The sequence below is a fragment of the Amblyomma maculatum genome, chromosome 4, assembly GCF_055883805.1.
Source record: "Amblyomma maculatum isolate TAMU_Amacu chromosome 4, ASM5588380v1, whole genome shotgun sequence".
Taxonomy (NCBI): Eukaryota; Metazoa; Arthropoda; class Arachnida; order Ixodida; family Ixodidae; genus Amblyomma; species Amblyomma maculatum.
Window position 1 is genome coordinate 76,278,943 of NC_139347.1, and position 26,560 is coordinate 76,305,502.

Sequence of the window (26,560 nt, forward strand, 5' to 3'; positions counted from 1 at the left end):
GTCAGCGCACGTTAAAGATCCCCAGGTGGTCGAAATTACTCCGTAGCCCTCCACTACGGCTCCTCTTCCTCTCTTTCCACTTTAACTCCCACATTCCTTCCTTCCCTCACGGCGCGGTTCAGGTGTCCACAGAAAACAAGTGAGACAGTTACAGCGCCTTTCCCTTCCAGTGAACCAATTAGTGAACCAATTTGTGAACCAATCTTCTGTCTGCACGAGGCAGCGGAGGTGGCTCAGCTACAGAGCCAATATTCTAGGCACTATACCAGTAGCAGGCCCGTGCATTTTCTTTTCCTTCTTCCTACAGCCACAACAACAACAAGAATCCTGACCGGAAAACCTGGTAACGAGGTGGCACAGGAGTTAGCCCGAGATCTCTACTTCCGGGTAACCGTGGAGCCGCCTGATTGCCAGAACATGGACGAACGTCTATTCAATTACACCAAAAGTAGTCGAAAATTATAGACAAAGCAGGAAGCTGGTGCCACCACCAGATAAGCGTCTGAGCAACAAAGAGGCGACCGCATGGCGGCGTCTACAGGCAGGGAATTACATCCACCCTGTCTGAGTCTATCACATCCAGAAAGATGAGCTACATGACAATAAATGTAAGCAATGTGGGGGGTGAAGGACCCTCAACCACGTAATTTGGGAATGCTCTAGCTCCCCTGGGGCTGAGACAAAAATATTTAGTAGAGAAGCCTGGGAAACCCTTCTGTGGATCGAGGACCCAACTCTGCAGAAGCAAGCCATCCGCCTGGCGGAAGAGGCCGCAAGGAACCAAGACCTCTCTGCCTGCATCTAATCGCGGAGGTCCCGGCCCTCGTCCGTCCCCCGGCCCCTAGGCCTGCGTGCCGGGGGCGGGGAGTAGAGGGCCTCCATTCTGGTGGAAATAAAACTTGTTCACACATACACGCATACACACATGCATATACGAAGCTGACCCCGCCAGGCATCCGATCCAAGCGTCCGTGCGGAGCCTTTCATACGTTGTGCAATTAGGTTGGCGCTCTTAGCCGTCAGCGTCCACCCATCAGTAGCCTGCGATTGGAAAAGTCAAACTTCTGCTATGGAGTTTCCTGAGTTAGGCAAGCATTGCTCCTAAGCTCGTGCAAGAGGCTAGGTAAGTGAAGAGATCGCCAAATGGCATTGAGCTGTACGCACTGCTTACTACGTATACCACTAGCAGTGGTAAGTTCTGTGCGCGTTAGCATCTGTTTGATGCTACAAATAAGGGGCTGTGTCTTCTTTCAGATTTTCTGCCCGTGAAGTGTGACGCCTGTGGAAAAATCTACTGGTATGTTTGAAGCATAGCAACATAGCGCAATTATTCAGTGCTCGCTGTGTGCTCTTCAGCGGTGTTTACTTTCCCACGAACCGAACGGCTGTTGGTACCGTTCCAGAGGCACGCTTTGACTCCTTTCTTTTTCTTTCTTTCTTTCTTTTTTTTTTTTTTGTTGAAACTGGCCACAAGAGCTGGGTTCTCTCGCTTGCTTTGCTATCATTCGGAATGCTTTGTTTGCCGCTTCCTCGAACGCTATAGTCGGCCCTTGTCCCAACATTCCTGCATACACGTTGTTAGCTTAGCTATTGATGCATCATCCAAATTCCTTAGCATGCGATTACTGATCCTGTCTGGACCTGCCGCCGTTTTTGTTCTAAGTATGTTTAATTCCGCTCAAACCTCTCCGATGGTAATGCATGGGCTCGTCCAGAATGGGATTCTGTGCGTCTTTGTCCTCGAGAAGGGCTGAGGGTGCTGTCCTTCTCAAGCTTGTCCCTCACTTCAGAGATCAGTTGGTCACCAGTGCCTTCGCGATTTTCTGTAGTTGTTGGCGTGCCTCGTGCTTTGTCTTATCCGGGTCTAAAAGTTGTCTAAGCATTTTCCGTGTTTGCTTCGCTGATTCCGCGGAACATCTGCTCGCAGATGTTGCCTCAGTTTCGTCTAGTTAAGTACAGCGCATGCTCCTCGATATCTATGTTGCGTTTGGCCAGGAGCTCGCGTATATTCCTGTTCTCCCTGTTTTGGGCAAGCCTTGCTTCTAACTCCCTTTTCTTGCGCCACAGACCTATCAAGCGCTTGTCGACCTCTTCTTGCGCTTCGGCTGCTTCTACCTCTTCGATGGCTTCTTTAACTGCCGCGAGAATGTCTGTGCCCTAATGCTATGTCTGTAATTTCGTCTTCAGCATGAAGCTACTGCCTGAAAAAGCCCTTTACAGCTGCGAACTTTTTGGGTTTCGGCGCGGACGGGTCCGGCTTCTACCACGATCTCAATTTTTTACACCTGCTCAAACCATTGTGCTGAGAAAAAAAATTCTGAAGACGATTACGATACTCCCTAATGCGAAATTTTCTTCCATGCTGATGGCTTGAAAACCTGGCGTAGTGAAGCTTTCACTTCAAAAAAGGCGGGAGAGGTAATGAACGGAGAATGACTAATGTAACCTGCCGGCTGATGAACACAGCACTGTGTATTAAAGCGAAAGCTTCACTCCGAGCCGAGCCGTCGGGTATGCACGGTTTTCACCATGAACTTCTGTGCTAAGCCTGGTGTTCGCCATGTGACTTTGGGACGTCCCACGTAGGCCACCAAGTGGTCCGTGACCGCTGTCAAGGTCACTTGACCTGGTGCTCGCCATGTGACTTTGGGGCATAGTCACCTAGGCCACCAAGTGACCCGTGACCACCGTCAAGGTCAATGTCACGTGAGGTGGCGTCAGTGTGACGCACGGTTTTCACCTTGAGGGAGATTTATAGGTCAAACTTCTGCGTTAACCTGGTGGTCGCCATGCAACTTTGAGACATAGTCACGTAGGCCATCAAGTGGCCCGTGACCACTGTCAAGGTCACGTGACCTTATTTATTTATTTATTATTTATTTGCAATACTGCTAGCCCCAAGGTATAGGAGCCGTGGCAGGATGGGAATGTCAACAGTGAACATCACTGTTGTCAGTGGTCGCCATGTGACTTTGGGGCATGGTCACATATAGGCCACCAAGTGGTCCGTGACAACTGTCAAGGTCAAGGTTACGCGAGGTGACGAGGGCTGTAGAGGAGCGATACGTGTATAAATGGAGGCCCCGGGCTCCTGCCTAGATATACAACACTACGCGACAAGGAGGAGGACGAACACTCTGCTACAGTAGCGCATCGGAACGCGAAGGTACGTCGCAATGAGGCCCTGAAAAAAGGCGTGTCGAAGAGACCGATGAAGATTACACTTTGGGAAATTTCGCACAATATGTTTAACCCAAGCTAGGCAAGCGTAGTCATGCACATGAAGCTTTCGCTTCCTTCCAAGGTTAACCAAATTTAAGCCACCAGCAATTTTTTTCACCTGCTCAAACCTTTGTGCTGAGAAAAAAAATTATAAGGACGATTACAATACTCCTTAATGTGAAATTTCAGTGTAGCTTATTTAAGCGTTTTTGCGAGATTTATTTAGAAAAGAATTTGAGAGATGTTTGTGTCTATGTATGTTCAGTTAAAAGCACTTTCTGTTTTTCTCACGAGCCAAATATGACTTCTCAATACAGGAAGAAGAGCCACGAGCGACCAGCACAGAGCTCGTGGCTCTTTTGTTGCGAAAACATGCAACACTTCGTCAGCCAAAGCGAAACCTCGGGTGGTCGCAGCTACGTCGTGAAGAGGCGTAGCTACGAGAAGAAGACTAAGACAAAGAAAAAAGGGACGACAAAGAAGAAGACAAAGAAGAACAAGAAGACGAAGAAGAAAAAGAAGGCGAAGAAGAAGATGAAGCGGAAGAAGAACGCTCGTTCACCCGCAGCTAGTGTTTTCACTCCACATTCGGTTCCAGCGTTGAACCCTTCTCATTTTTTTTTTTTTTCTCTTTTGAAAAACTCTCGCTCAATTACACCAGTAACGGCACTCGCTTCGGCGGATCTGCACACGGAAAGAATGGAAATGAGTTGGCTGATTTTTAGTCCTCTCTGAGCGTCATGAATTCCGAAGGAATTTTCATTACTCACCATACTTTATTACCTTAAATACCCTCATTTCTGGGCTGTATACATATAACGGGTGAGAACGGGTATAAACAATCGTACGCACAAAAATATATTATTGATTGAATATAGCAGTTATACAGTTAGGAATGCGGACGGGTAGGTGGTTCCAGCGATGTCATGTGGAAGGCCATTCAGTCTATGGCTGACTCAACAATACGATCTCAGCCACTAGCTTGTGCTCTGGAAATTCCAATGAGGCGCCCAGAAAACTGAACCGCGCCTGAGGCGGGTGGCGTGCGCGGTAGCCGAATAGCGGTGGCGCACCTGGTTGCGCGGTAGCGGCGGTAGGCACGCGCGTCAGGTAGCCGCGAGCCTTTGATGCGAGAAAGGGGAGAGGAGGTGACCGGAGTGAGCGCGGCTTTGGCTTCAGGGATACGCAAGACACCCGCACTTCAAGACTGGGTGCCTGTGCGTGTTCCTTGTACATAACGGCGCTAACAATGGCAAATCGTTTTTAAGCTGAAAAGGTTATCAGCTGGCGATGTGGTTCGTGCAGATGTGTCGGAGTAGAACTAATGAGATCTTCGAGACCAACGTCTGGAGCTGCCTAGAGTTAATGGGCATATTTGAACGTTAGAGTTAGTCATAGTTAAACGGTGCAGAGTGGTCGATAATGATACTTTAAAGCGAAAAGGGGAGTGACTGTAGCGTGGGGAAGGCGCACACAGTATTTCCTCCGCCGTGCTGGTGCGGCGCGGCTTACGAAACGAGTAGGTAGCCGGCCTCCTGTGTTCCGTAAATGTTGTAGGCTGCCGCAGCCAGCGCGGAGGCCACTGTTCGCCAGTGGTATCGAGTGTGTTTCGGCAAGTGGACTGATGAAGAGCACGCCGGATTTTCCTGTGGCCAGGATCATCGAGCAACGGCGGCGGCACGTCACGTTCTCGGAAGAGAGAGGGGACTCCGCGGCGAGGTCAGCGGCTCGGCCAGCCCCCTCCTCTCCTCTCCTGCCCGGCCCGCCGCCGGGCTGACTGCTGCAGCGAACAATCTGGGACCGTCTTTGTTCGACCTGTTGAGCGAGTCCGCCGGGACCTCGCCGCCGCCGCCGCCGCAGCAGCAGCAACAGGAGCTCAGCGCTCAAGCCATGGCCGGTCGGATTCCTTTGGCCCCAAGAGGTGCACCGCCGCACCGGAGGTGAGATTGAAGCCACTTTGAGCATGTGCAAGCGCCGGGCCTGCACCCGGGAACCTTGGCAGGGCCAGCGTGGGTTGCGGAATGCGGGCGGTCGGTTCGAACGCGCACTTGACGTGCCGACCTGCGTTCGAAGGCATGGCCGCGAAGCCACCGAGTTGCGATTCCGTGCTGGACATGGTGTCAGCACAGTAAAACAGTGCTCATGTGGCCTTTGGGTTTTGTACACCGAGGGCTCTTTCCTACTATTTGCAATCGTAAATGTACACACGTACGGAAAGACCGTCTTGTAGAAGTGATCGTTTTCGTCCGGCATTCTTTTTGCCTTTTTATATTTTGTATACCTGTCAGGAACCGTGCGAAAAACGCGAATCATGTTAATATCCTTGCCGCGATGTGTATTAAGTTGCGCGTTATCTTATGTGTGACGGTCAAGATGGTAGATTGTGCAAATGTTTGAAAGTGAGAGTCTGAGGGCCAGGAGCAGTGGTCGGAATGCAGCGCAGCGCTAATTTACGGCGCAGTGGCCTGCGTGCAACGGCAGCGCGCTCGTTGCTGTCAAACTCGCGCCCTTGCGTGCACTGCACCGCTTTAAACTGCGCTGTTCCAGAGTTTGACCTCGCGTGTTTTTCGGCATGGATGTTTCGAAGAGGGATGCTCTGAGATTTTGAACGCTGCAGTGGTCCGTTTGACGTTTCGTTTTAGGCATCCTTCAGTCCTTATAATTGCTCCCTTCAGGTGCAGGGTATCGCAAAAACGGTGTCCCTCATTGTGACCGTCTCGTGGTTGATTAACTCCTTTTACGTCGAGAGCATTGTAATTTCTCCGTGGTTTGGTTATTCATATTATCAGCATTTACGCTACTTTTGCGTAAATAATTGCCCCGTCTCCCTGTGCGTTTCGAGCACGTGAGGGCGCGCTGCTTTGTTGGGTGGGCGGAGTCGCCTGTTTCCTTCTAGTCCATTGCGTAGGCCAACTTGATATGGTAACTTATCGACTTATCCGCGAGTTGAGCTGTGATTTTTCTGGAAGTATTGTGAGAGAACTGTTCAGGGCTGAATTACTAAATGTGCGCGCTTGTAGTATCCCAATTAAAATTTCGAAATTTGTCATGTGGAGGTATATTTGAGAACCACATCCCTGTTTACAGGCAGCAAAACTGAAAACGGTTGTGTGCGCAAGTTTGAACAGTTAGCCCAGACAGGCAATTCAGGAATGTTGCTGTATATTTCTGAATGCATGTGTTTAAAAAAAAAAAAATGGGGGTGGGGCTTACTTCACTCAGCTTTATAATGTCGAAATATTTATGTTTACCCTTTTTTATATTAAATCTCATGGATAATAGATCACTGCAAGATAATTGTGTAACGCAGAAAATTGGGAACTTTTAAATTCTGCCTTGAAGATATATTGGCAAGACGTGCTGTATGTATTGAAAGAAAAAAAAAAAAAAAAAAAGATGGATTCTGCAGTGCACCAGCTAAGGCAAACTAATTTCAGCATATAATAAATCAGCTTGCAATCACTATGTTAGACACTCTTTCAACATTTTGCTGGAATGGTCGGACATGCGGTATTCATGCCTGAAATTATCTGCTATAATAAAACTTTGTAGATGTGCAAATTAATGGAATTAGTGCTTGTTAAATGGAACCTGCTACACTGTCAATGTAAGTGTAATTACTATCATTAAAATGGTTATTGATTGTTGTAAAAATAAATCCTCTCATTAAACATAACTCGACAACAATCTGGTCATTCTTACAGAATTGCTGGGTTTTGTTGCTAATGTAGTATTTTCCTCGTGGTACATAAGTTCCTGCTGTACTACATTCCTTTAGTATGGTTGTTAATATAGTAATTGATGTCTATTTGGTGCGCTGTTTGCAAAAGATACTGAGTTTTCGAGCATGCATATGTATTCTGTATGAATAAGTTTCTTGTTTTCTGCCAAAGCAGTGTGTTCGTCTTTACCTTTCTCTGTCAATCACAGTTAAATCCTCTCTTAGTACGGTGTGACATTATGCTTTCTTTTTTGATTTTCTGTCTTTTCATTTAGCATCATCGATTAATCGTAGCCTTGTTTTGCTGCTCTCCAGATGCAAAAAGTGAAGCAGAAATCCCAGAGAAACTGTGCCACATAGCACATTTGATGCCTTGTTGTTTATGAGTATTTGTGAAAAATCCTCCCTGTGTCTCTTGTCAAATGCAGGTCGAATGCATTGAAGTCATATCAGTGTTGGCACCCCTTTCTTGCGTCTTAACACAGTAGTGCACTTAAATGAACATAGCTACTTCGGGGTATGGCAGTTCATTTTTTTCTTTTTCCTTTAAATAATTCATTCTTTCTAGCCAGTGTTGTTTGCCTTGGTTATTTTGGAGGCTGTGTCCTGATTTTTTTCAGCCAATCACTGCAATGCGGACGTTTTTTGCAGGGACCATTCATGACCCGTAGCCACCATGTGGCAGTGGCTCCTCTGGGCGGCCTGCTGCCTGGCGGTGTCTGCAGAGCTTGTGCAGGAGTTCGAAGTGGCTGAAGGCGTGCCCGCTGGCAGCCTGGTGGGTGTCATCGGGCGTGACACGGGCACGCAGCCGCCATACCTGATAGTTCCTGCACCTGGCTCTGCTGTCGATTCAGACCTGAGCATTGACCAGGCCTCTGGGCAGGTGCGCACAAGTGTGGTGTTGGACAGGGAGCTACGCAGCGAGTACTCCTTTGTGGCTATACCACCAAGTGGTGACAATGTGCGGGTCACCATTCGTGTGCTCGATGTCAACGACAATGCACCCATGTTTCCTGTGGACAGCATGTCCCTCGAATTTCCTGAAAACACACCGCGGGATGTGAAACGCACGCTCAGCCCTGCGAGAGATCGGGACCTGGGCGAGTTTAGCACGCAACACTACCGAATAGCTTCTGGCAATGCGGACGGAGCGTTTCGCTTGGCTTCGCATCGGGAGCGAGACGATGTGCTGTATCTGGACTTGCAAATTAGCGGTGCCCTGGACCGGGAGGTGACGCCATCTTACAGCCTCCAGGTAGAGGCTTATGATGGCGGCCGCCCACCTTTACGGGGAACCATGACAGTCAACATCACTATCCTGGATGTCAACGATAACCCACCTGCTTTCAACCAGAGCCGTTACGTTGGCCGTGTGCCAGAGAATGCCAGCGTTGGCACTGCTGTGCTGCGTGTTTTGGCGACTGATGCAGATGCAGGTGACAACGGCCGTGTGCGTTACTCTATTAACCGGCGCCAGAGTGACCGGGATGGTCTCTTCACCATCGATGCTGAGTCAGGCTTGGTGTCTGTCAGCAAGCCTTTGGATTTTGAGGCCAAGGACACTCATGAGCTGGTGGTAGTGGCACGTGACTGTGGAGACCAGCCTCTAGAGGCAACTGCCTTTGTGTCAGTGCTGCTGACCGATGTGAACGACAACCAGCCCAGCATCAACCTTATCTTTCTGAGTGATGATGCATCACCCAAGGTGTCGGAGGATGCGCGCCCCGGAGAGCTAGTAGCGCGTGTCAGTGTTAACGACCCAGATTCAAAAGCGGAGTATGCCAATGTTAATGTGAGCCTCAGTGGTGGAGACGGCCACTTTGGTTTGGCCACGCAGGACAACATCATCTACCTGGTAATGGTGGCACAGCCACTTGACCGAGAGACACGGGCTCGTTACGGAATGCTTCTCACAGCCACTGACCAAGGCAGTCCACCACTGAATGCCTCTAGGGCTTTTGAGCTGGCCGTTACCGACACAAATGACAACGCACCGGAGTTTGACCAGGATACATATCATGCCAGTGTACTGGAAGTGGCTGACCCGGGGACTTCAGTGCTGCAGTTAACTGCTTCGGACCGCGACGAAGGACGCAACTCGCTTCTGCGCTACTCGATCGAGCACACCCCGGACACATACTCGCAGTGGTTTCATGTGGATCCACGCACAGGCTTGGTGACTACACGCACTCCCATTGACTGTGAGACAAGTCCTGTGCCACGTGTCATTGTGCTCGCTACAGATAGTGGGGAGCCGCCGCTCTCAGCCAGTGCCACGCTCCTTGTCACCATCAGCGACGTCAATGATAACGAGCCCATATTTGACCAGAGCTTCTACAACATCACCGTGGCAGAGGATGAGCCCGTTGGCAAGTGTGTCCTCAGGGTGAGTGTTTTTACATAAATTTGTGGTAACTTGCACTAAAGATAATTTTTAGACTCTAGTCAGTGCTTAACATATAGTTTGCAGAGCTTGATTCTTGCTGAGTAGTGATGGACCACTGTTAACTGCTGGTGAATGAAGGGTTGTTTTGTTATTCTTTGTACGGCTACAGTTTTTTTTAAAACAGTGCTCTTAGGTGCCTGTAGGTGGCTACCTTGGAAGGAAGAGGCTGTGACAAGTGGCAAATAATGCGCAACCTTAGGGTGATGCTATGAGAAGACTAAGAAGGGTGGCTATTTTAAACGCAGAAGTTTATGGCAGGTGCAAATTATTGGCACAACATGAGGGTGGCAATGAAGGGCAGGAAAGGGTGGCGTGGCTAGAGAGTGAGGAGATGCAACAGTGGAGCAAGGAAAGGTGGAAGTGTAAGATGGAAAGTGGAGGAGGGTGGGATCAAGCTTTGTTCGCACCAGCTGATGCGTAATGTGCTGTGGTGAAAATCAGTGTGCGGAAGAGAAACACTCATGCCCACTTCTCAGATCACAAAGGCCTCCTTTATAACACAAAAGAACTGGGAAAGCATTATTTGTTGAAGGATGATTATATGTGGGAAAGTGAAGACTAGTCTCTAGCTCTGTCTCTGTGCTTGTGTGTGTGTGCGCATTTGTGTCTCTCTCTCTAATTCTTTACCTCAGCATATAGCGAAACCAGAGTACCTGAAGAGCTGCACTCAAATTTTGCATTAGCGAGTATCTTAATTATCTGCATTTCTTTTGCATGTTGTGGGGTTTAAAGGGACACTAAAGAGAAAAATGAAGTGGGGTTGCATCGATAGAATGCCAATTCCTGGTTACAAAAAAGCCATCCTTACTGAAAATAGAGCTGTCATAAGGTAGTGAAGAGGAAGAACAGGAATACAGGGATCGCCTCCACAGCCGAAACGGCCGAGGCTCTCAACTACAAATCACGTGACGCGCAAGGGATCCCGGAGGCTGACAAATGCGAATTACGTTGACCGTTTGAATGCGGTAGTCGGTTTTGTCTCGAGTATGATAACATGCTTTTATCGCACGTAAACGACGGTGAAAGGACGAAAAGACAACGTAAATGTTGCAAGACAAATATAAAAATGTACTCATTTCGTCCGCTTGTCGGTAGATGCCGCTACTCTCTCAGCTAACACGGCGCTACAGGCGTCCACTTCAGTTTCGATTATGTTCCGGCTCAGGCACTTCGTGAGTGCTCGGATAGTTTGGTTTGGGCCTGCGATGCGCCTACCCTAAGTGCGTATTGAATGAAGGTCATGACTCGGAACGCACCTGCAAAGTATTCTGCGCTCCCCACGTGCAGCAATCGTGGAGTTAGCGTCATCCTACCCTACTACGTAGTAGGAGAAAGCAGTTTAAGTTCGACCGGCGGGAACAAAAAAAACCTCAACTTCTTATCGCAATATCTCAGCAATAATTGGATTTTTTCCTGCCGGATATATGGCGACAGTGTCTCCAAATATCGTTTATTAGATTTTGATAGCATATTTGGGTGTCTTTAGTGTCCCTTTAACAGATTGCTAAGAACTATTGATAATATGTTCTGTTTTACTTTTCTGCTGTGTCTGCACTGAACTGTTGAATGGATGGACTACAAGCATCAATGGGAAGACAGTTTAGATCAGTAGTTTCTCAAGGATGTGAAAGGTGCAGATTTTTTCCAAAAAAGAGAGCTCAGTTGAAAGAGGAAAGAAATAATATCAAGTACCTATGGCGATCGGTCATCTTGCAGTTTTCTTCACTTGGGCAATGGCAATATTTATATAGAAAAGCTTGGCCTCCTAAATTTTTTTTAAGCACCAAGACGCCAAATTCAAGTAAAACGAGCATCTTGTGAATGTAATTTGTCTGTTTACAGTTATGATCGAATCAGAGCACAAAAACACAGGAAAAGAAATCCCAGTAGTACTACTACAAACTGCCAGTGTAGTTACCAACTTTAATCATGTGATTGCACAGACTGAGCACTCTCATATTTTGAGATTCTTTTCTGCATAGCTATTGCAAAATGAAACAAAACAGCAGACAGGGGTGTGTGAATAGTACTACACTGTCAATATGAAATAAATACAAATGCAGTTAAATAGTTGTAGGGCTGAGAAAAGTAACTGAACAGTAATTACTTACTATTGCATCACTTTTCTAATAGTACTGACATAATACAAACTCGCTCAAACTGCTGTTAACTAGTGCAGCTCGCTGGAAATGTTTACGCATTGTTAACTTTTAACAGGATTTGTTTTTCAATGTTCTCGTTGCTGATTTTGCAATTTTCTTATAAAGACATCAGGTGGTTCACTAGACATTATCTCAATGTAGATGCTAGAGGGCAGTGCAGTGTTGTACTGTATAGTGTTCCTGTATATGTACAGGAACACTAATACTGTACAAACACCTTGCACACCCTCTTGTAGTTGTGCAGGGTTGAGTTCAGCATCCCCTCCGAAGCGCCGCGCTTCATTGTTGGCGCTGTGAAATCATCTGTAGGCGTTCCCTTACGAACATTAGATGCGACTTCTGGGTTTCTTGTTTCTTTCTGGGCCTTGTTTCTCCGTGATTGCGCTTCCTTTCAAAATACTGTTGTGAAGAGTTTCCAAGCTCGCTTTAAACCTCACAGCTATTGTGGCAAAGGCATGATGCCAAAGCACACCTTTTCTTTTTAGTGCGGAATGACTAATCAGGAAGCTCAGAGCCTATGAAAATCGTCTAATGCTTTCACAATAACAAACAAAACATTGAAGTGGATTGAAACCAAGGAATTTCTTGTGGGAAGCAAGTATGGAACATTGTAGCTATCGCTACAGTTGGTCACCTCACATGTAGACTGCAACGCACTGTCACGCTGTGCATGTTGTTGTCTCTCAACTTCCATCTGTGCGCAATAGCTTTTGCACATCCTACTCAGCTTACCTACATTAAAACCTTATTTTGCACTTGGAATGTAGTCTCCACATGCAGTTATTAGTTTTCTTCAAAATGTACTACATTTTCAATACTCATAATTTTGTGTATATTTCTAACACAACGGCCAACAAAAAATGATAAAAAATCAGGAAAAGAAGAATAGTTTTTTTATTACAGCGAATTAGCTTAGCACAAATTATTACAAGAAGCATCTATATACAGTGCCACCTGCACCAAGAATGAAGGCCGTGGAGAGTGCAACATGCCAGACACCCACGTGCACCGTCATGCGGCCGAATGGTTCGATGCAATCACGTCGTCATGGACGCACCCCTGTAGCATTTTTGCAAAGAAGTAATTGATTACTGGTACAGTCGAACCTCTCCTCAATGAACGTCGATTCAACGAAATTTTCACTTCAACAAAATATTTCCTGTTCCCCGTCAGCCTGCCATAGAATCAAATGGAACAACTTTCTTGCCACAACGAGCCATTTTTGGGGCGTGTGTCCGCTTCAACAAAATTCTTGGCAAGGATGGCTGGATTTAAACATGTTTAAAAATAAAATAAGCATAGCCTCCAATCTGTGCACACTGCTTTGCTTCACTAAAAACTTTCACTTGAATCGATATGTGCCCCTGCTGACCTACCCAATCACAGAATCCAAGGCATCAAACCGGAATTATTTTGGATTCGATTCGGGTTCACACTTTTCATGTTCGTTTTGGCTCCAGAGACACATTCCATTTCGGTTCGAACCAGTTCAAACGGGTTAAAAAGAAAATAAGAACTTCGGGTGTATTTTTTCTATTCCACTTTTTAATACTGAGTTTTTTTTCCTGTTCCAGTAAATAATAAAAGCTGAAAATTTGTATAGTAATCCGTCTGTTGTTTTTGTCACTTGGTCGTACAGACCTTAGCAAAATGTTTATATTGATTGACCAATGAGTAGAGCAGGATGGGGGAAAAATAATGATTATTTTTATTGGCACATAAGAAACTAAAGCCGTCACACACCAAAAGAAAGCAAAAAAAATATTGTTTCCCGCTGTGCTTTTCTGGCACGCAATATTTCAAATGAATTTTATTTTAAAGCGAAACCTACAACCACATGTACAACAATGTTTTGTCCAGCTCCCACTAAAGTACTTTGAAAGGAGATCAAGGTTAAACCAAGCATGCACCCCCAATGTGCATGCTTGGTTTGACCTTGATCTCATTTATATTACATATCAATTATCATATAGTGCGCGGACACCTTTGCATTTCGTGTTTTTATGGAGGCGAAACGCAAAGCCGTGTTGCAGCCGGAAAGGTGCTGACAAAAGTACCCTCTTCCATGGATTGGAGTTAGAGTCATTATTTTATTTGCCAGAGAACCGGATCAGTTAATTGCCTCGCTTCTGTAGCCACGATGTGATGCTGCCACTGTCTTTTTGTGTCTCGCGGTTACCTGCATAGGCGCATATACCTCCTTCTAAATCTACTTTGAAGCTAGACTGGTATGTTTAGTCGCATAATTTACAATAAGCATGACATGGCAGCATCATGGCTGCCCACAAATATTTTATTATGTGCTCAATAAATGCTGCCAACATTTCTATTTGCCAGCATAGCAAGTCTGAAGGAAGAGAACATTGTTGAGGGTTGTTGAAGTCGTCCGGGTTCGATGATGAATGGAGGAAATACTTTATTCCAGAAAATTATCTGGGGTGGTAGTGCTGCTTCATTTGCTCCATTCTGCTCCAAACTGGTTTCCCTGCTCCATCCTGCTCTAAAAGGCAATATTGCTCCAAAACAGCTCAAAATGCCCGTCTGCTTGACATTTTGCCATCACATTTTGCCGAGTTTTTATCACATAGTGAGCCATTAATGGTATTGCCTACAAAAAATGTGACCCAATCTGATGTTTGGAAAATTTAAAACGACATGGAAGCATTGGAGGGAATTATAAAAAAATTTTCTGTACACATGACATATCACTTTCTCCCAGCCTTTTGAATCACTTGTGGTGAGGGAAATTAGAGCAGTGCGTGAAGCATGTACCGCAAAGGACTACAAGCTGTTGGGAACGTGTCCTGCTGCAAAGAACTACAAGAGGTGTTCCTAATGGTTCTGTTGTGAAAATAAGCAGCCAGATAGGTACTTATTCATAGAGCCTCTTTGTCAGTAACAAGTGCGTCAAGCCAACAAAGGCGTACTTCATGCGTTATGGGGGAACGTCACAAAGGTGCCGGTCACTAGAAATGTTCTCAGTAGTGTTGGTCACTCACGAGGGCCTATTGCAAACTTGTTGAAATTAAGAAAGCCCCAGTGTGTCACAAACCCCCGCCTTTATGGTCAACAGAGGCGCGGGATCCCCTTTACGGTTACCCGTCGTTCCTCTATGAGGTTTTAGAACACATTTAAAAGTTAAGCAGGTCAACCCATGAAGTACATGTGTCGGTGTGTGACTGAGAAATAAGCTCAGGAAGGTCACTTTCTTTTACTAACAATTGAATATTTATAGATAGTAGTCCAAATTACACTGCATAATAACTGAGTACAATAAAAAAAATTAAGCGCTACGGCACGATAGACGACACAATATTGATAGAAGACAACTCGGTAAATCACAAGAGGAAAACTTGACAATGAAGAAACCATTGTGATAAAAGGAAGACTAAAAAGATAACAAAGTAAGTATTCCACATATAGTAAGTATGGGCAAGAGTTACAGAAAACACAGCAAAAAATACAGTCAGATCAAGGTTAACAAAGGTGAAAACAATGTTCGATTAAACAACAGTCTGTGGCAAAAAAGAATTCTCACGGCTGTCTTGTTAGATGAGGCGTCGAAGGCTGAGTTGATCGGTAGCGGCGGCCATACAGATGAGGAGAATGATGAGTTCATCGCAGGCTCGGTGAAACACAAGATGCTTCCCAGAGCGGCCACGAGAGAGGCCCGGAAGACTGAATCTTCCCAGAGCGCACTGCCGCGGGCGTGCTGCAGTATGCGTCTTTATACTCTCGGCTGGCTGTGCAGTGCCCGCATCAAGGATATGCGGTCGCTGCCCCGAAAGTCATGTTGAAGCCTGCTCAGAGGAGCAAGGAGATCTCTAAGTTCCGATGTATATGTGAGGCAAGAGATCCTGCAACTTCCTTTGTATAGGTGAGGCAGCTTGTGACACAGTGTAGCTCAAGAGATAACGTGAGGAGCAATGCACTGACAGGAGATGGTGAAGTAAAGAATGTGAAGGAGGAAAAAGGGCTATCCCTTCAATTCTGCCTACCCTCCTTTTAGGCACTATACTGACTAGGGCCCAGAAATTTATCAGCACTACTATCAGATTTCGAATTATGAAATGTGGAAGCAAGCATTCAGTTTGCTGCTAGTCGGTTCCAAATTGTTTCTAATGTCAGCTGGGGTTATGTTAAACACCTACTATATATATTTTGGTTGTTTGTCCCGTCTTATTCAGTTCAGTTCAGGCGTTCAGTCGTGTCCGACTCTTCGTGACCCTATGGACCATGTCACGCCACGCTTTCCGGTCTCTCACTATCTTCTTAACATCACATAGCTTCATCTGCAATGCCTCGAGAATGCCATCTAACCATCGCGTTCGCTGCCTACCCCTTCTCCGGCGACCCTCAACCTTTCCCAACATCAAATCTTTCTCCAGCGACTCCTCTCTTCTCATCAGATGACCAAAGTAGCTGAGCTTTAACTTTAGAATTTGACCCTCCAATGAGCAGTCAGGGTTTATGGTTGACAATATCGACTGATTTGATCTTCTGGCAGTCCAAGGAGCTCTTAAGAGTCTTCGCCAGCACCACAATTCAAACGCGTCAATTCTTCGGCGGTCAGCCTTTTTCACAGTCCAACTCTCGCATCCATACATCACAACTGGAAAGACCATAGCACGGGTTATACGGACCTTGGTTGGCAGACTGATGTCTCTGCTCTTTACTAGGCGGTCAAGGCTAACCATTGCTCTCTTTCCCAGAAGCAGGCGTCTCCTAATTTCATGGCTGCAGTCTCCTTCCGAGGTAATCTTGGCGCCCAAGAACAGAAAATCTGTCACAGCTTCCACTTCTTGTCCATTGATGCTCCAGGACTTGATAGGGCAAGACGCCATGATCTTCGTCTTTTTAATGTTCAGTTTAAGCCCAAACTTCTCACTCTCTTCTTGTACGCGCATCAGAAGTCTCTTGAGTTCCACTTCACTTTCTGCCATTAAAGTGGTATCATCCGCATATCTAAGGTTGTTGATACGTTTTCCAGCAATCTTCACTCCAGCTGAAGACTCGTCCAGACCGGCCTTCCTCATGATGCACTCTGCATATAGGTTAAATAGGCTGGGCGACAGTATGCAGCCTTGCCTCACCCCTTTCTCAATCTGAAACCAATCAGTAAGACCATGCCCAGTTCTGACTGTGGCCTCTTGCCCTTCATAAAGGTTCCTGAGGAGACAGATGAGGTGAATTGGAACTCCCATCTCTTGGAGAGCTTGCCACAATCTGCTGTGATCTACGCAGTCAAACGCTTTCGCATAATCAATAAAGCAGAAGTAAATGTGTTTCTGGAACTCTCTTGCTTTTTCCATGATCCAGCGAAGGTTGGCAATTTGGTCTCTAGTTCCTCTGCCCTTGCGAAACCCAGCTTGCACGTCCGGAAGCTCCCGATCCACATACTGCTGCCCTACCTTGCAGGATTTTTAACATCACCTTGCTAGCATGCGAAATAAGCGCGATCGTGCGGTAGTTGGAACAATCTTTGGCACTGCCTTTCTTTGGAATGGGGATGTAAACTGACCTCCTCCAATCCTGTGGCCACTGCAGGGTTGTCCAAATCTTTTGACATAATGTATGCAGTGTGTTAACAGCGTCGTGGTTGAGGTTTTGAAGCAACTCAGCTGGAATACCATCAATTCCGCTAGCTTTGTTCTTAGCAAGGCTGGCTAAGGCCCATTCAACTTCACTCTTCAGGATGCCCGGCTCGAGATCAGCAATCACAACCGTCCTATGTTGGGTTTGCACATCCGGGTCCTTCTTGTACAGTTCTTCTGTGTATTCCTGCCACCTCTTCTTTATCTCTGAGGCTTCAGTGAGGTCCTTGCCTCGTTTGTCCTTAATCACGCCCAGCTTAGCACAGAAGCTTCCTTTGATATCTTTGATTGTCTTATACAGAGCTCTTGTGTTCCTTAATTGGCTGTTGTCCTCAACTGCTTGACACTGTATGTTCAGGAAGGCATTCTTATCTCTCCTTGCTATTTTCTGAAAATCCGCATTGAGAACCTTGTATCTTTCTCTTTCCCCCATACCTTTTGCCATCCTCCTTTCCTCAGCTATTTGCAAAGCCTCTTCAGATAACCAGTTTGCTTTTTTGCATTTCTTTTGCTTTGGAACTACCTTAGTAGCAACTTCTTGTATTATATCACGAACATCAGTCCACATCTCTTCGGGCTCTTTGTCTTCTAGATCTAATTCTTGAAATCGATCATACCTGAAAGGCCTTCTAGTTTTCTGCGTTTTCCTCAATCGAAGCTTAATTTTGGCAACAAGAAGCTGATGATCGGTGCCACAATCGGCCCCAGGCCTTGTTTTTACTGCTTGTATAGCGCTTCTCCATCTCTGCCGGCAAATAATATAATCGATCTGATTCCTGTACAGACCGTCCGGTGAAATCCATGTGTACAGGCGCCTCTTGTGCTGTTGAAAATGAGTATTCGCTATGGTCAGGTTGTTTTCTTGACAGAACTCTACTAGCCTCTGCCCAGCTTCATTTGGCTCACCAAGACCGAACTTGCCTGTAATTCCGGATATTTCTTCACTCCCTACCTTAGCATTCCAGTCTCCTATGAGAAAAACGACGTCTGATGATGGGGTGCGGTCCAAAAGGCATTGTAGGTCCGCATAAAATCTCTCAACGTCAGCTTCTTCAGCAGCAGTGGTCGGTGCATAGACTTGGATAATTGTTATGTTGAAAGGGTGACCTTTGGATCCGAAGTGAAATCATTCGGTCGTTTTTGGGGTTGTACCCTAGCACTGCTTTGCCCATTCTTCTGTTTACTATGAGAGTGACCCCATTCCTTCTCTTGGATTCGTGCCCACAATAAAAGACATAATGGTCGCCGGAGTTAAATTCTCCCATTCCGGTCCACTTGAGCTCGCTGATACCCAAGATATCAATGTTCAATCTGTCCATTTCTCGCTTGACGATATCCAGTTTACCTTGCGTCATAGATCTTACATTCCATGTTGCTATGTGATATATCTCCTTGCAACATCGGACTTTCCGGTCGCTTCCCGACACATCCACAACTGAGCGTCCTTTTGGCTTTAGCCCAGCCGCTTCATTCGTCCTGGAGCTACTAGGAATCGCCCTTTGTTCATCCCCAGTAACATGTGGGACGCCTTCCAACCTGGGGGGCTCATCTTCTGGCGCCATATCGATAATGGTATTGTGACTGGCCATAGGGTTTTCTTGGCAGGAAATACTGGAGTGGGTTGCCATTACCTTCTCCAGTGAATCACATTTTGTCAGAACTCTCTGCCGTGACTTGTCTATCTTGGGTGGCCCTACACAGCAGAGCTCACGACTTCATCGAGTTTCGCAAGCCCCTCCGCCACGACAAGGCATGAATATGTAGTCAGTAGAGCATTGAGCTAAAAGGAATCAAAATGGATTTTTTGTATGTTAGGAATAAAAAATTGCAATTATTGAAAGCGTTTGATCCTAAAAACTACTCCAAAACATAATTACGATGCTCCAAAACTCTTGTTTTACTGCTCCAAAGCTGCTCCAAAATGGCATTATTACTGCTCCCTGAGCTTCGCCAAAATGCTCAAGCCTGCATCCACCACTGATGCTCTCTATAGGCTGACTTGTGTAGATGGCACAGCAAGCTCTACTGTATCTAGTGAATACAGTTCTGGGCGTCGCAACTTCTCTTCCACCCAAAATTTCAAAACACTGGAGTCTTTGCTTATTCTGGACACCTTTTCAAATGCGTCGAGCAGGCTCTGTACTTCTTCAATTTTTAGATAACTGCTGCTGTCTCTGAGTTCTTGCTGACAGTCTTCTTCTGTTTCCATTAGAAATGCTTCGGGCTCATCCTCAGCTTGTAAGCTCTTATGGGGAGATTCTTCTGCAATCTGTAGCAATACTTGATCGCTGCCAGCGATCCTACGAAGCTGCTTCCATGTGACCAAATGCTGTTTTGCTCGGCACTTTTCCTCACTGGTCACGTAATGCGACATCGAGGGCCTAAAACAGTGGCTGCACAAAACAGATTGCTCCCCACTAAAATCTTCTTGCGTCTTTTCATGGCAACTGCTATGTTGCTCGCTACCGAGATGTCAATTTTGGACAACTCTATGCGACATTTCAATCAGGAATCACCTAGCGCTAGTTGTTCCTTTTCTAGTTCAAGAGTGGCTTTTTAGCTGGTGCCAAAGTGGTTACCACGTTTTGTATGCTATGCCAGCCTTCTTCTTTCAAGCAGTGCTCATCTTTGTTGCTAAAATAGTCGCCGCACGATTCTTTATGTCCAGCAGCCATTTAAACATGACACTTATTGACATCCACTGAGTTGGGCAATCTAATACCAGTTGCTTCAAATCTAACTTGAGAAGAAAAGGCATCACCGCTGGTGTTCGCAGTTTTTGTGCTATTTTGCATGCTTTAATAGTGAGCTCCTTGGCCGTTGAGCATTTCAAGGCATTGTGTACTGCAAGCTGTATTGTATGAACAGCATACCTCATGCCTGAAAGATTGCTCCGTCATCCAAAAGGGAAAATGCTCCTTCGAACTCATCCAGGCAAGCTGAATTGCTTACATTCTCATCTGACGGTCCCCAGTCTTCACCCTCGTACTGTGGCGCGTCTGAGGTCCCGTCGGGTTGCAAGTCTGGCTCTCTTAGAAGAGCAACTGCTCTAACCATATTAGCTCCGTTGTCCGTCGTTATGCTGTAAACTTGCTCTAGGCCAACTCCATACTCAGAAAGCACATCAAGCACTTCCGTTGTTCTTGTCATCTTTTTGCAAGGGACGATTTTTCTATATGGTTGTGATGTTTGAGGTGTGCAGTGGCACCTTGGAAATAAGCTAGGAGACCGCTTTACAAGCAGCAACAAAAGCAAAAGTACTGAAGATAAGTTGCCGGCAAAAGCGGGTCAGAACCATACCGCGAACTGGTTCGGAACTGTTCCTCCGATTTGTTCCGGTTCGGGTTCAGTTCTAAGATAGTGGAAAAAATTTGGGTTTGTTTCCGGTTCCGGGTGAAAATTCGGGTTCAGTTCCGGTTTGACACCCTGACAAAATCCATGAAGACTATCATTGCTTGCTAATGAAAATTGGGTTGCCTGCCTTAGGACAAGATGTAAACTTTCATTTTGTTTGGCTTCAAAGCAAAACTTTTCATAAAGCAAGTCGTCCATAATAACGAGTTGTGATGAGAATAGAAAGATGTTCAAGAGAAACATATTGATTAAGGTCAAGTTTTGTGCATAGCCGTGGAAATGAGAGTTTTGGAGCTTCAAAAAGCATTATCTTGGCTGCTATAGTATTTGCATTTAAAAATGCAGTGCGAAAAACTTAGCGGTGATGTTTCTCCCACTCTAGCTGTTTGCATTCCGCAAACCTTTATACCTCTACCAGTCGGATGAGCAGGTGACAGTGGGTGAATGTGGCTTTCTGTAGCATAAACGTTTCAAAAAGCAATTTCTTTAAAGCCATTTATACCACATGGGATAAGGAAGCACAAGACACATTTGCACTGTGAACCCACACACAGAAAAAGTAGCTCTCAATCAATTTTCAAATGATGGTTGATGGTCTTAATGATGTTGATTTTGATGTCCTGATGGGATTCACTGATCGATGGTTTGGTGACCTGGTGACATGTTGCAGGAATGAACTAGATTACGTCTTCAGACATTCTGTGCACCTTAATGCATTACGTTACATTTATTTCATTATATTAAATACAGCTAGGCTAGAGCAAGTGTCCAGAGTGGCGCTTGCTCTGTTTTGCTGCCACTAACGACAGGGAATCTGTCACATTCGCCGAATTTGAATTCTGTCCCTGAGTCTACCCCGTGGGTAACAGAAAGTATTTCTCTTAATAAATTTATGCACCATTCTGGGGACCTTCTCTTACATAAACATTAAATTAGTTACGTAGAGGAATTCCTTCAAAATTGGAATAAGAAATGATATGCTAGCTTCCTCAGGTGTTTACCCGTGAATGCTGCTTGGACTGCACAAAGCCACCTAGGTCCAGCATCAATAGAAATGCGTGCAAAGAGATAGTGACATCATAGCAGATACCGTCCGTGTGCCGCGCTCTGGTTGCACTCTTCCCTTCACCGTCTGGAAATCTGTACCCCGTCGCTTATTGTGCTGCGAAGCTACTATATTTTTAATGTCTTTCTCTTAATTCAGACAATCCACTTGTCTGTTGTGCATTGAGAAAATGCGTGGTCTTCACAGGGTCTGGGCATTCCTTAGTTAGCTTGTTTCTGCAGTTTACTGTGTTATGAAAGAAACCTATACAAAAAGTACCACAGAGGGCTATACATGACAAATTCTTACAAAAGAACAATTAACGATGGCATCAGGGTGTGAGATGTTGATGCTTCTCTGATTGCCAGCCCGCTATCTTAAATCCACCACTGAAGCACGTGCACTTTCTCTTTGAGTTAGTTCGGCTGGTGTCTCAGACTCGAAATGCAGGAAATATAATTGTTTTTAGAAATGTTTAGCTTGTTTTAGGGTCAATAAAATGTTAAACTCGAACAACTGTTTTAATAAACTAATTTGCAAAGAGGAAAACTGTGGGGAGAAATGGTATGCACATATTTTTGTTACAGTGTCTCGCCACTGGTGGAGATGTGGCAAATTCATGGTATCTGCATTTGCGTTGGAACATAGCCAACAAGAGGTCTGTGTAGTTAGGATTGAAGGCAGTAGCTCCCATTGTTAGACAAACCACAGAGCTCCTGTTCAGGGAGCTGCTGTTCGGATGACTACACTCACCTTTCGACTCGTGTGGATGTTGCTGTTCTTTTTTTCCCTTTTTGAAGATCAGTTCCTCCATTTGCATGGTACACAAAACTATCCAATGCTTTCCTTCTCTTCACAACAGAAACATTTATACGGAATAACTAAGTTTTTTTTTCTTGACACTGTCCTTATTTATTAACTGAACAAAAATTTTTGGGCCCCAGTGTATTAAGTGTTCTTTCACGTTTTCCTTTGTCTGGACATTGAGTTGCCATATTAACCCCTTTGCAGGCTTCATCAGACAGGCCGATCACAAGCCAACTGTAATTTCTGGCTCCTCTTAATGTGTCTTTTTTGTTTGCTTGTTTGCTTGGTTTTGGCAGGCTGTGCCCAGTTTGACCAAATATTGTTGCATAAACGAAGTCGCTCACAGTTAAGCTGGGGCAGGCTCAGAGTTCAGAAACAGCGTTAGAGCTCAGTCTTGGAGCTAGCACACTTCTTTCTCTCAGACCTCTGTGCGTCTTCATCGTCAGCGCATGCTACATTAGCCCCCCCGTTCGAGAAGCATCGGCCCGATGCTAAATTGAAGTGGGAGCAGAATAGTACAGTCACTGTTGTCTGGCATGAAAAGGCTTCAGCCGGACCACGTGGACCACTTCAGAACGCTTGGGACGCCGGGGTTCTGGTTCCTCATGAGACAATATTGCTCGTCCAACGCATACTTTTGTTCAAGCGACATTTGGTGGTTTGGGTATTAAAAGATCATTTTGGCTGAAATTTTGTGGAAAAAAAAAAAAGCCCATTAGGAGGTTAACTAGGCATTGAAAAAGCTTAGTCCTCAGAAAATGTTGTCAACTTTTTTACATATCTATTTTAATGGGAGTTACACATGACTGTAATCTTATCGTAACTTGTTTTTGGCAGATTGAGAGCTATGAGCACGAGTTAATGGCATCCACTAATGTGGAGCTGGCACAAGCTTATGATCAACTACACTGGTCTAGAAACTGTTACCTTACCATCATAGCTAATTCTCCAGTGTTCAGAAGTTGTGAGGTGTATAGAATGACCCGACAAGGAGAAAAACTTTGTGTGATTCCCAGCAACTTTTTGGGGTGCCGAGCACCCCTTATCCACATTTTGTTATTCGCTGGTGGACCTATTGCTATTGATATTCTTAACTAGATGCACTTCCACATGATTCTCGTTTACAATTGGCCCCATGGGACAGTTGTTTGCAAATGAGACAATATTTGCAAATTTTTTTCCAGTTTGTTAATATTGATTAGCGTGTCTGTTGATTTGTATTTTCTCAGTCAGTGTGAATGTAAAAAGGATGGTCATGTGCTGCTCATGTGATCACATCATAAGAGTTTTTAAAGCAGCATAATTAATGCATTTTTACGATGAGCAGATATTTGTTAATCGATCTTTGGCTGTTATTTTGCATGAAGTGCATTGTTACCCACTTGTCATAATACTACTACTATCTTTTTTTTTCCTGCCCCTTTGTTGAGTTCACTGTAATGTAATGAATGCTGCAAACATCCTTCTTTGTTCCTAAAGAGAGCAGCAGGATAATTATGTGACTAAGGTGACCACCTTGTTACTCCCAGGTCTCGGCGAGTGACCCTGACTGCGGTGTGAATGCTATGGTAAACTTCACCCTGGGTGGTGGGCCCAGCAGCGACTTCCGGCAGCATTTCGCCGTGCACCCAAGCTCCGGAGAGCTCTGTCTCACAGCCAGTCTTGACCGAGAACAACGGAGCTCTTACGAGATCCCCATAGCAGCCACTGATCGAGGTTCGTACAGACGCTAGCATTGCCTTTGGCAGTGGTTTAATGAACATGGCTGGCTTGACACGTTGCAGGTGGCTTGAGCACCATGGCCATGGTGAAAGTGTACGTGCGGGATGTAAATGACAACCGGCCGATCTTTTATCCGCGCGAGTACAACGTCAGCCTGCGGGAACAGGATACCTTGGCTGCCACTCCCGTAGCCGTAGTGGTGGCCAGTGATGCCGACTCGGGCCTCTTCGGAACAGTCTCTTACCACATTATCAGTGGTAACGATCTGGGTCTTTTCCGGGTGGACCCCACTTCAGGTAAGTTCTTGAGCCCAGGCAGCAAAGCACTGGCAGGCATTAAAATGAGGACAGCTTGAAGTTGGCCTATAGTGATAGATTGCCATGCTTTAATGACAAGTACACTTCTTTCACTGAAAATGGAGATTTTGTAATGTTTGAAAGGTTGAAACAATTTTGTACAGGTCTTTTAAGTTCCACTGGCTGTTTTTGCAAGCAAGCTGTGGTGAATCTAGACAGATCTGTGCATGCAAATCCTTTAGGCTAGGGTACATTGCTGTTCACTTTCAAACGCTTGTCACGGAATCCTTTTCAGTCTGGATAATACTAGTTTGAATTAAGTGGTGGCAAATTTTTTTACATCCAGTTTTCTCACAATATGTGCCTTTTTTTTTTATTGCGTAAGCAATACTGCGCTAGGTTTCGAGCCGTCGCGTATACCCGGACGCTGCGCTTGACTTTGAGCCGCAGCTGCGTTGACACCGGAACCGCGTCGTAAGGGAAGGGAGGAAGGGGGGAGTGTTAACATTAGAACGATAGCTGACGCACCACTCTCTCCCGTCCTCTCGCACTTCGCACTCCTGGCGTTCCCCAGATCACACTCTCTCATCGCATGCGATGCAAGCAAGGTCCGATTATTGCATGCGCGCGTCGAAATCCAGGCACGTGCGCCAAAGTGATGGTCGGGATACACCACTCAGGGTCCAAGGGGCGGACGGCTGCTGCCCAGGGTAAGGAATTGTGCAGCAATAAAATACGCAATAAAGGACGATTGCTAACAGGAGGGAAAGTAGAAAGAGAGAAATAGGAGGTCGCGTCGGGGTAAATCAGTTGCTAACATGCTATGCAGTCTTACAAGGAGAAGCATCGGCGATGCTACACTACATGCCAAATCTTAAGCTCAATATTGCAGTATTGCTTGCACAACTTACCAGGTTTAACCAGAGCTAAACTACTGCCAGTTTTTTTCCCTGCTGTTGGACAACTAAAGAGTTGTATTGATTGTTACTGAGAAGAACAGTTGGACGTGTCTTTAATGTCTTAATTAAGGCCTTGTACCTTCAATCTGACATAGGGTGTATGTCTCGCCAATTAGTTCACTGGGCAGGGCTTTCCAGATAAGGTAACTGCTTTGCACCTTGTTGATTCTCATATTTTATTGTAAATAACTGAGTAAATGTTGCGGTCCTTGTTTTGGTTGCAGGGGAGCTGCTGGTGGTTGGGCGCCTGGGTCGATCACAGCCTTTGCATGAGCTTCGACTGGCCGCACAGGATGGAGGTGGCCTACAGTCACTGCTGGAAGCACGTGTCTATGTGAGCGTGCTGGGCAGGGGACAACAGCCACCTCTCTTCCAGAGGCCGCGTTACGCATTCCAGGTGCGTGAGGACGCTGCACCGAGCACCGTCATTGGCACCGTTGCTGCCGCTGCTGCAGGCACCCCTGGTGAGGAGCCTTTCACCAGCACCTCAAGTGGGACATGCATTTGAACTCTGGTTCACATCAGTTCAAAAATTTATGCCTCCTTTGTGTCTGAACATGAACTTGTTTATGCAAACTTAACTGCTTGGATTTGCTTGGGTACACACGGGCTCAGGCTCACATGTTCTTAGGCCATCTCAGGCTTCGGCATACTCACTTATTTGAGCTTAGACTTGTATCGTATAATTAGTACTCATATGAGAGTTTGTGCTCAACAAGGGTGGAATGGATGAACCCGCGAATGACCCGGCAGATCAACACGCTTTTGTATGGTCTAAAATTGGGGCAGTGCTAAAGGAAAAGGCACAGACACATAATGAAAGGCACAAAAGTAACTGAGAGAGAAAATGTTAATTTATAAGCCCTCATATATGAAGTACCAAGTAAACATGCTATGCTACTGTGGGGAGATTAGCTTATACACTAATTATGCCCTGGATTTGTATCCATTTGATATCCTAAATAGGGGTTTAAGTTGCTTCATTGTAGAAGATTTTTCTCAGGGAACTTTTTTATTATTTATATGTATATCAAGGCATAGGTTTAAAATGGAGATGGAAGATCAAAACAAATTAGGAGTTGAAATGTGGTTTGATGACATGCTGATCAATATAGCTCATCAGCAGCATGTATGCTCAGGATTATTTTCCATGTTACAGCATTTATTCTTTCTACCTTGTTACTTTATTTCCCGAATCACCTTTTATTTTTTTGAGCGTGCCTTTAGCCAAT

At 45.6% G+C, this 26,560-nt stretch overlaps 1 protein-coding gene and 1 pseudogene across 2 annotated transcripts in view; one reads left to right on the forward strand and one right to left on the reverse strand.

Annotated features, from left to right (window-relative positions):
• Positions 1-4,396: 4,396 nt before the first annotated feature.
• The window catches only part of ds (dachsous cadherin-related 1), a 77,973-nt gene continuing 55,809 nt past the window's right edge, over positions 4,397-26,560 (forward strand). Inside the window, exons 1-5 of one of the 2 annotated variants that reach the window (XM_084601998.1) lie at positions 4,397-5,162; positions 7,595-9,329; positions 23,881-24,067; positions 24,136-24,369; positions 25,553-25,792. In XM_084601998.1, the coding sequence (XP_084458124.1) occupies positions 7,620-9,329; positions 23,881-24,067; positions 24,136-24,369; positions 25,553-25,792 (2,371 nt within the window). In that variant the 5' untranslated portion in view covers positions 4,397-5,162; positions 7,595-7,619. Of the gene's footprint in view, positions 5,163-5,878; positions 6,145-7,594; positions 9,330-23,880; positions 24,068-24,135; positions 24,370-25,552; positions 25,793-26,560 lie in introns of those variants that run through there. The other variant, XM_084601999.1, reaches the window with a different exon arrangement.
• On the reverse strand, positions 19,076-20,295 carry LOC146191466 (uncharacterized; annotated as a pseudogene).